Source organism: Otolemur garnettii, unplaced genomic scaffold (genome assembly GCF_000181295.1).
Source record: "Otolemur garnettii isolate 467f Iridium unplaced genomic scaffold, OtoGar3 scaffold00048, whole genome shotgun sequence".
Classification (NCBI taxonomy): domain Eukaryota; kingdom Metazoa; phylum Chordata; class Mammalia; order Primates; family Galagidae; genus Otolemur; species Otolemur garnettii.
In genome coordinates this window covers 8,144,924-8,155,537 of record NW_003852443.1, presented here as the reverse complement: position 1 = coordinate 8,155,537, position 10,614 = coordinate 8,144,924, and the positions used below count along the sequence as shown (strand labels likewise).

Genomic DNA, 10,614 nt, shown 5'->3' with positions numbered 1-10,614 from the left:
GCAACTCTGCCTTCTGTAGACCACAGTAAACTTACTTGCTAGTTCCTGAACACATTTGCCTACACCCACCTCCGTGCCTTTGCACAGGTTGCTGTGTGGTGCTCTTGCTTCACTTCCCTGCCTTGCTATATGGTGGAGCCATGCTCATCAATCTGCCACACCTGGAAACAATTCCTCCTCTTAAGCCTGCTCCGATGACCTCAAACCACAGTTACCCTCTCTGAACCTTCCTTGCCCCTTTTTTGTCTATACTGATTATTTGGCATAGAAAGTACCTAATATTGAGGTGTGCTGTATTTCAAAAATGGTAACATTTCTAGATTATTTTGTTGGTTGTATTTCAAAAGATGTAACATTGTAATATTGTTCAGATTCATATTTATAGTGCTAATATTTAAAGCAGCTGGCTATTCATAGAGCTGTACTTCCTCAATGTGTTTAATTTCATACAGTAAAAGTCAGTTTGTTTTAAAGAGTGATTTTTTATTATGCAGATCTTTCAACATTATCTCTTGTTCCAGACACACCAAAAAATTAAAAATGAAACTAAAAGTCATTTCTTAATTCTAAACATCAATTCGAATAGAATGAGTTTGAAGCCCAAGTGATGTCAATGTTGCTGGACCAAGAACCACACTTTGAGACGCTTTGACGTAGTATAATGCCTCTAGTAGATTTTTAAAGAGATGATGCATTTCAACATTGTTGTGAGCTAAGTGATAGATAACTGTGTTTGACTGATTTTGCGTTCCATCTTATGTTTATGAACTTGACTATAACTTCACCCACACCCCAGGGACCACCTTGTCAACCGTTTTAGAGAAACAGATATTCAGGTTCCTCAGAGGAAGACCGCAGGGCCGCTGAAGCCCCCGTGAGTGTGCTTCTCCTGTGAAAAAGGCTGTTGGAGCAGGAAGATGATCACCCACAATTTGGGATTTTAATGGCTTCCACACTAATAGCTATTAATTTGTAAGAGAGGCTTTGCAATCATCTCATAGTTGGTTTTATGGTTCTAAACTAGAGAAGGGCCTGTTTTATTTCACTTGCCAGTATCATCCTCATATGAACTTGGATCTGCCTCGTCGTATTTGCCTAATTTAACTTAACCCTTGTATCATCACCACCACACCCTGCCCAAGTCTAACATGTTTTTCTTTCTGATTTTTATTAGATCTTGCACACTGCCAGTCCAACCTGGTGGAACTTAGCAAACTTCTACAAAATTTGGAAATACTTCAGAGAACTCAGTCAGCACCTAACTTTACTGACATGCAGGTAAACATTTCTGCTGCTGGTGAAAGGACTTAGGATGTTAATTTATAATCTTTCCTGGATTGTTATGACTCTATAAGGTAATTTTTAAGGGGAAATAACCACAATACAGGCTAGGTTATACTCTGGAGTTATTCTTAATATTTTTGATTCTTGGTGTCATTGTGTTAATTAAGATAATCTTTAGACTATTTTACATTGAAATACAAACTAACCAGAAGACATACATACAGTAATCCGAATCATTCCTCTGGGTTTGTGTTCCATTAGAAATGAGGACTTTGAAGGTGATCTCAAAATTATTATCATCTTTTCATAGAGGAAACAATGCTAGAGATTTCTAATCCTGTTTTCATTTTCGATATCAGAAAAAATATATTTTATAATGAAGTTCTTGGCTTTGCTTTTAATGCCCGTTAGACATCTGATGAGCCTTCCGCTCCTGGCTGGTTTTCTTCTAGGTTCTAACAATGATTTCTGTACTAACTGGCTTGCTCTGTTTGTCTGTCTACACTTGTATTTTCTCTGTGAACTTAATAATACTTTGTTGCTTTTAACCATTTGTGCAATGTAGGCTAACTGTGTAGATATTTCAAAGAAAGACAAGCGGGTCACAAGACGATGGAGAACAAAAAGTGTCAGCAAAGATTCAAAAATACAACTGCAGGTACAGATTTTACTTTTTCTTCATTCATGTTTTGATAAAAGTACTAGGCTTTATCCTTTATCGATCAGCTCGTGGGAGTTAGACTGAGAGACCAACTTAACTGTGTTAGAGCCAGTCCTTTTCAAAATGACTAATCTCAAACAGCAGGAAATCTGTTTTTCTAATCCTGGCTTAAGTGAAAAGAATTTAAAAGAGAAGTTAACATTATACAAAACGGCTGCAAAGTGGCGTTTTCATTCTCAATTATGGCCTTCGAACTATTAAAATGTATTTTAACAGAAAGTCACCTGAAGAATCTAGACTAAAAACCCAATGGGTTGTAATGAACATCCATTGTGTATACTGGGTCTTAAAAGAGGCTTTTATGGGCCAGCGTTGTCCAAACTTTATCTCAGCAAGAGAAAGGGGAGAGCGTGCAGGAAATTAGAAATCAACCAGCCTGTGTTCTGGTCTAACCACTGTGATTTCCTAGCAGTATAATTTTGTGCGTTTTCTGTTCAATTTTCCGAGCTTCCATTTGCTCCTGGGTAAAGCGATATAGTTAATTTAATGATCTCTAAATTCCCTTTTGACTCTGTAATTCTATGATTCTACAAACATAGATATTAATTGGCCATCAACAATCACTTTAAAATCCAAACTAAAGTCTTAACAGCTTATGATAAATTTACTTTGAAATAAATTATTGTTTTGAAACAAGAAGTTTTAAATTTTTAAACTAAGAGCCTTGTATGTTATTCTATTGCAATAATACAAAAATCATAAATGCCTAAAACCTCTTTTTAAAGTAAGCGCTTTACTCTTCTTATCCTAGTTGTGTATTATAAGGGGCCCTTGCCCTGCACAATCAAAATAAGACTTTGTGATTTGGCTTTTTAAAACTTACACTACAAATGAGTTTATATTCTAATGCAAAGGTAGAAGGAACTGCTTTGCAAAATTCTTCAGTGTCTTCCAAATAATTAACACAATAATTATTCTTGAATTCTGACTTTATTAATAATAACTCTGAATGTATAAATAACAAATTGTTGCTTTGCTTGCTAACATGTGTTTGAAAATAAATTTTCATAAGCACTAACAATCCACGTTTTTCCATTTAGAATGTCCATGGTTTCTGAACACAGTTGTTTGTGTACCTGTGCTCAGTATGTTTCTGTGTATTTTCCCTTCCTTTCAGAAAATTAATACTATAGGGACAGACGTGCCAAATGATTTCACAAGAAAATTGCCTAAAATTGCTCTTGGCAGTTTTATTTGTTTTGAGCTTGTGATGGTCTAGTTTTTTTGTTTTTTTTTTTTTGTTTGTTTGTTTTTGGTGGTTGTTGTTGTTGCTTTTTGTTTTCATTTGGTTTTTTTTTTTTTTAACATGGTACCTATGAACCATAGCCAGGGAAATAAAGAGCCATTTTTAAAAGTAAAAGACCCATTCCTATAAATAGAATCATTGAAGAAGGCCGGCATCATGAGAACATACACCTTTGTGAGTGAAGGTTATTTCACTCTTGTTTTTATAAGGTACACCATTGACTAGATTCTTGTTCACAGCTGTTGCCTTGAACAAGTTGGTTCTCAGAGGGTCTGCGCACAGTGTGCCTGGATGCTCTGCTGCAGCCAGGAGTCCTGCCACTGTCCCCGTATCACTCAGTTTACTCTGAAAGACACAAAATGCGGCTATGGCCACACCTCCTACGTAATCAAGCAAACTGCTTTTAAATGCACAGAGAAGTTACGAAGATTTTGTGGGTCATCAGAAGAAAATGTTCAAACAGCAGAAAGATATTTTCATTCATACTCCTGCCACATCTTTGGGTGTTCATTTTGCTTTTTAATTTTTATTTATGATGCTTTGCTTTGTTTTTGTTTTGCCAAAGAGTAACAAAATGGCCTTTATAGTCTAGTTTAGTTATTTTTGAGGGAAATTAAAACCGTCTCATTCCTACTCTCAAAGACACCTTTGCCTTTTCAAAAATAGATCTCATTCCAACACCGAGTATAAACAAATAGAGTTAGGGGTGGCAGTAGACTCGTAATCATCCCCAGCATTCCCAGAGCAATTCTGCTTCCACTCAGACTAAACCAAAACGTAGGGAGAATACTTCAGAATTTGGTAGTATGCTATTCCTGGGCCTTTTCGGCTTGCCCAAACCAACTGGACTTCAAGTAGCCCGTAGGGTGCTCATTCTTTGTTACTGAGAAGTTCCTCCAAGTTCCTCCAACTGGCATACTTGGTTGAGGAAACATCTTAGTTCATTCAGGATGACTATGACCTACGTAAATATCATTATTCCTCAGTATTTTGCCTATAGAAGGGCACAGTATTTATTTTTACTCTTATGGATTAAACATCCATCTTTCCCACCCTTAATTTCAGTTTTTTCCTCTCCTTTCTTAAATGTTTTTCGACTATGGGAAACTCATCTACCAGCACCAGGTATTTGTTTTGAACTCATCATTAACTCACTTCTTGAACCACTTTCCCTGATGGTGATGGTTGCAAACAACTTGAAGGGCTCTTAAATTGTGAGAGCTCTTTCTTCATCCCCTCTGTTGTTTGGAACTTTTAGTAGAACAGCTGTCTGTGAAGACACCCAGACTGAGGGTGGCGATTGTGGTGCTGGTTGTAATTGGTACTGATGTTGTGTTTCTTGATGTTGTATCACTGAACATTGTGTTCAGCATCTGTAGCAGTTTTCATATTGAAATAATTATAAAGTAGATTATTTTAAAAATTGACCTCAGGAAAGTGAAAATGAAGAATATGTTATGTTAGATGTTGATTTCTTAGTCTCGCATAGGTTAGATTCTGCTATTGATTTGAATGTGAAGGTTAAATTCTGTATCCCCATGGCCATATTTCTGCTAGAAGCCATTAAGTAGTTGTCCCCAGAAACCAGTCATGTAACTCATGATGCCAGTGATTGTTCTAGAAGGTTCTGTGGGGATTAGCATTTATGAAAAGGACTTCTTGTCTCTCAAACTTAAAACTTTATGATTGTAATAAAGCCTCAATGTCATTATGCAGTAACAGTTTGGCTATATTTAAATGAGGCAGAGGAGGGCAAGAGGGAATGGTTTTAAAAAGTTTGCTGTAGAAAGAAAGAGCTGCTAGATTTCCTCTGATGCTAATAGCATAAGTTAAACACTAGGTCCCTGGATGTTGAAAGGCTAAGGAATAGTAGGAAGTATGTATTAACAGATAAGTGATCTAATGTCATTGATGTGTGGCTGGCTGTCCTGGATCTCACAGATGCTCAAATTATACTGCAGTTTAAAAATAAGTTTTTCTTTCTTTTATTGCATTAAGTGGAACAGATTTGGTTTAGAAAACTTTCTGTGGAAAACATATTATACATGCATGTATGTATGACAAACATAGACATACACGTATGCAGAAGATCTGTGAAGATGGAGGAGAAATATGAATGTAATTTGGAAAATTTAGAGAGAATTAGAGATATAAGAATTTAAAATATTTTTCTGTATTTGAAAAAGACTAAAGCAATAATTCTGAGTTTTGAATCTGGACTGTATAATGATCCTGAGAAAGTATATCTCAGTTAATTGGAAATGAAATTTTTGCTCATAACCTTGAAGAGGCAGGGCCTGTCAGATGGAGGCAGAGTTGAATGGTTAGAAGGAAATATCATTATCCCTTGATGTGATTCACCAAAAAGAGGAGGGGAAATGGAAAGAAGGCTCTGGGAGTCTGCTATAGGTTTACACCTAGGTGTCCATCATTAAATGCAACTTGTGCTTTTAGTTTTTTATGGTTGATTTTTTATATGCATTGTCCCCACACGTTGGGGAATTTGAGGGGGCTTTTCCTTCCCATATGGAGACTGGCTTCTTCCTTAGAAAATATTTCAACTTGAAAATCCCAACACTATGCCTGATATTGAGCCCCAGCATGTCAGTTACAGAGTAGGGGATTAAGTGAGGAGTTAAGAACCCTGATACCCTTCCCCTTACTTTCTTTTCTTAGTAAGAAATAAAAAATTCTGCCTAGAAAGAAACCTGTTCATTATAACCTATTCATTTTAGCCTTCTCACATTATTTAATTAATTTTTCCTGAACTCTTTTTTTTTTTTTTGGCCTGGGCTGGGTTTGAACCCACCACCTCCAGCATATGGGGTCAGCACCCTACTCCTTTGAGCCACAGGCACTGCCCCGAACTCATTTTTTGTTTGCTACCATTTACAAAATGCCTTTTGATTTTATATAACATGCCATCCCATGAAAAAGACAGTGTACATATTTATTTTACCTTAAAACCATAGTATTCCTCAATTCATAATTCTTCATCTTATTTGGGGGTAGGGGTTCTATTCAGAGAATAGACTTCAGGTGTTTGAGTTCCCTGCCATGAGAATGATGAACATTTCTGGCAGCATGAATGTCTCGTTGAGCTCTTTTCAAAGCTAAGATTTAAGAAAAGTCAACTTCAGTTAAAAAACTCTCCCTCTCCCTTGTCTGATTATCTTTCACCCCCCGTGTCTCATCCTCTCCCTCCCCCATCCTGTGTTTTCTCCCCCTTCTTTTCTCCCATTCACTGTCAGGAAGGGCCACCTACGAAGGGCCAGTTCAGCACAACTCGGCGCCGGCAGAGGCTAGCGGCAGCAGTGGCTACAACAGTGAGTGGATTTCAATCTCAAGTGGAAGTTAATAAGAATGAGAACTCGTGTCCAGGGGGATACCCCTGCCCCCGACCCCAGTCCTGAGATGCCACCCACGTGCAATGGCGTCACTCATTGACGGTGGCCTAGCTTTCGCATGTTCTCTGGCTGTCTTTGCATGGCAGGAGTCAAACATGGGTATTCCTGTTTGAAATGGAGAACTACTGCATAATCCAGTTCTTTACCTTTACTGTCGGTGTTAAGACATAATTTAAGACAAGTTTGCAAGACTGAGTACAGTGCCCAGTGATGCGGGATTTCCTTCAATGAGACTGTTTTTATTATTTTTGTTTTTTACCCTACTGATAATGGACCCTTTGCTAACTGATTTCTCTTTTTCTAAGAAAAGTCATGTTACTACAGACATAAATTGTGCCTTTTTTTGGTAGCAGTGTGACTATTTGAAAAGGATGTGAGAATAAAGAAATGAGAGGGTAAGAAAAGGTGAATTTTGATGTCCTCTCTAAATGGCTACCCAAATTACACTTAGCAAGGGAGAATTGTTTTGGGAAAAGAATATTGACAAGAAAATCAGACACTATGGTGTGGAAATGAAAAACCCACAGAGTTAACTCAATGGTATTTATTCCATACCTAGAAGTTGGTGGTGGTTGTTTTGTTTTCCCTAAGAGAAAATTGAACGGATGTAAGGCAAGCAGAGAACATAGTGAGGTAGGTAAGGTAAATGAAGAGTGAATTATCCATACAGAATATCAAATAGAATACTTAAACACAAGAACCCTTTGCTGGATAAAGTAAATTTTAATATTTGCTTAATCATGAGATGCTATGAACTTTTAAAAATATAGATTTACCGAGCTCATAGCTTGTTAGTTTTGGGCTATTAGATAATATTTCCTGAATTAATAACAGTCTTGCTCTCACTAATGGTGGAATATATTTTAAGACTAGAATTGCTGAAAAATATGAAAAGGTTTTGGTTACACTGCAGAGAGTGGAGACTGGTGTAAAGATTCATGGCTTCCTGCTTTATGAGTAGTAATTGGCTCTTGCTTTATATCTGAGTGTTCAGCGTTCTGGAGAAACAGAATTGCTTTTGATTATAAAACGAACCAGCATCTTGGAATTTATCAGGGTACTGACTCTTAACCTCACAGTTTTGTGAACATTTGGACAAATTATTGAAATTACTTTCGTCAGTATTTATCTTATGCATGTATTCAAATGCAAACAAAGGCTATGACACTGATGGGGTAACCGATTCTGACAATAGATACATGTATCATCAGTTAAATCTGTTTCTTTTAATTTTTAAATCTTTCTCTGTAAAGTTCGATATAATCTTTTTTTTTTTTTTTTTTTTTTTTTTTTGAGACAGAGCCTCAAGCTGTCCCCCCTGGGTAGAGTGCCATGGCATTACAGCTCACAGCAACCTCCAACTCCTGGGCTCAAGCGAGTCTCCTGCCTCCGCCTCCCAAGTAGCTGGGACCACAGGCGCCCGCCACAACGCCTGGCTATTTTTTGGTTGCAGCCATCATTGTTGTTTGGCGGGTCCGGGCTGGGGATTCGAACCCGCCACCTTAGGTGTACGTGGCTGGCGCCTTAGCCGGTTGAGCTATAGGCGCCGAGCCGATATAATCTTAAATGCAATTTTTCTTGTATAAAATTAAGAAATCCAAATGATTATTAGAGAGAGAATAGCATCTCAGTATGGAAGTGAAAGGTCAATCCTTATATGAAAATACTAATGTTTCCTTAAGTAGTCTACGTCTAAGATGACATGTAGGGAAGTGATTATGTTTCTCCTGTGTTCATTTTTAAAATCCCAGATGCATACAGCAAATATAATAAAGCTGGGATTAGTACTTATTTGAATGCAAATGTATTTGTATTTAAAAAATTAGGAGTAGAGGAGAAAAAGCTGTTAAAAGGAGAAATCATTAATGCCCACCTCCCAGAGTAACTGTGACTACCAAAGCTACAAGAAAAATCTCGGTACATATAATAAGAAAAGCTACTGGCAACATTTAACACTATACTCAGGAGTAACTAGGAGAAATGACTGTGCTAGGATCTATAGCTTTGACTCCCTATCAAAACATAGCAACATCAAGCAGGACCCCCAGTTGGCTCCCTCAGCCCCTCACCCACAGTCCAGTGACCTGATGCTGGTGACCCAGCTCCCCTGAGTCTCGTAATGCAGTGGTTCCTGTAAATTCCAATTGTTTCCTCTTCCCAGTACTGAAGTTATCCCACACATTTTGAGTCTAAATGCCTTTCACCTACAATCCTTTCAAATGATTCTAAGTCACCTGCTTTCTCACCCACTCAAAAGTCTGGGGCAACAGAGATTCATAAAAGTGCAGCCAAGGACATGTTTCAGAATGGCTCAGAATGGCCAACTTGCAACATCAGCCAGACCCAACAGAACAGGAGGTTGGACAAAGAGAAACAGCGGGCCCTCCTTATGGAAGGACACTGAGGGTCCCAAAGGAGTCAGTACCCCCAGAGGATCCCTGTACACAGAGTACAAACTAGCAATGGCAGGAGATTTCACACTGGCTCAGTGAGTGTCTGTCTCAGGCCTGTTGCCTATGCTTTCTTTCATGGCTGCCATGGCTGGGCTTCAGTGGGCAGCTCCACTGCCTACTCATTTCTCTTTTAACTTCTTCTAGACAGTTAGCAAGCATATTTACTAACATCCCTATTCTTTTTTTTTTTAATTGAATGGTAACTATGTACATTAATGCACTTCTGGGGTACAGTGTGGGGTTTTCACACACAATCTGAAACACTTCCATCAAACTGGTTAACATAGCCTTCATGTCATTTTCTTAGTTATTATTTTAAAACGTTCACATTCTGCTCTTACAAAGAGTCACTTGTACCCTTGTAAGATAAACCTCAGAAGTGATCCCTCCAATACCCCTCCCTCCACCCATTCTCCCCTCCCCTCTCCCTCCCCCCTCTCCACCATCCTCATTCTTAACTGCAGTTACTGGTACCAGAACATTCCAGAATCAGCCTTCCTCCCTCTCCTAGGACTTCAGGGTAAAAGGCCCAAATACAGCACTGCGGATTCTCAGGTATAAACATGGAGAACTGTAGGCAGCTTCCACACCAACTACCACTGACAGAGAAACTAGTTAACCACTTAAAAGTTTGGATCCCATAATACCCAGACTGATGAATAAAAAACTGAGTAAATAAGTCCCCAGGCTAAAGAAATATTCAATTAGAGTTAGATTAATACATTACAGTTTGTGTTCTCAATTTCATTTCTTCAGTTCCTCAGTTAAAATGACCCATTCCACACACTTCTTTTAACAAAAAAAGATACCAGCATAAACATTTTCAGTCAGAAGTATATGAAAATTAGTTTTCAATTTCCCAGGGAACTGTCTGATTTCAGTTTAAGTGGAATATTCCAGGTCCCCTTCCCTGTGGGTAATACAGAGAATCACTTTTACTGTTTTAATAGCCAATTTAAGCTTCTGATGTGTTCCAAATATAGATTTGTAACTTATATTTTTCTTCTCGGCATCCAGTTCCAATATTTAGTAGAGAGACAATAATTTATCTCTGGGTCCTTCCTGGACTCTCCTGGTGTTCAGAACAGCACAGCCGTCTATGCAGCCCCTCCCCCAGCTCTCAGGACTGTCCCCCCCCCCCCCCCCCCCCCCCCCCCCACACACACACACTCAAGGCTCTTCTGAGTGTTGTGGCCACCAGAGTGCAGATAAAACCCTTTTCCATGATCCTTGGAACATTAGATTTCCCTTCACCAAACACTCAACATTTCTTTCTCTTGGTGCTTTTCTAGTTCCCTGTATCAGGAAACTGAATCCTTGTATCTGAAAACTCCCTAAAACCCTGTCTTTTCAACCCGAGTCTCTCCCAGTGACCTCCTAGTCTCCACCATCCTTCCCATGGATTCTTTGTGTTCCTCTTAGAGAACAATGGGGTGACTGCTCTTTCTAGATTTAGCACCACCACAGTTAAGGTCAGAATTTCCTTTATCTATCTACATTCTT

General features: G+C 38.5%; 1 protein-coding gene across 4 annotated transcripts in view; it reads left to right on the top strand.

Annotated features, from left to right (window-relative positions):
• The window catches only part of OSBPL6 (oxysterol binding protein like 6), a 115,583-nt gene that overhangs the window by 64,153 nt on the left and 40,816 nt on the right, over positions 1-10,614 (top strand). For 2 of the 4 annotated variants that reach the window (XM_012806191.2, XM_023514169.1), the window contains 3 exons: positions 1,175-1,278; positions 1,850-1,942; positions 6,503-6,577. In XM_012806191.2, the coding sequence (XP_012661645.1) occupies positions 1,175-1,278; positions 1,850-1,942; positions 6,503-6,577 (272 nt within the window). The remainder of the gene's footprint in view (positions 1-1,174; positions 1,279-1,849; positions 1,943-6,502; positions 6,578-10,614) is intronic. The other 2 variants (XM_003791483.3, XM_003791484.3) reach the window with 2 other exon arrangements.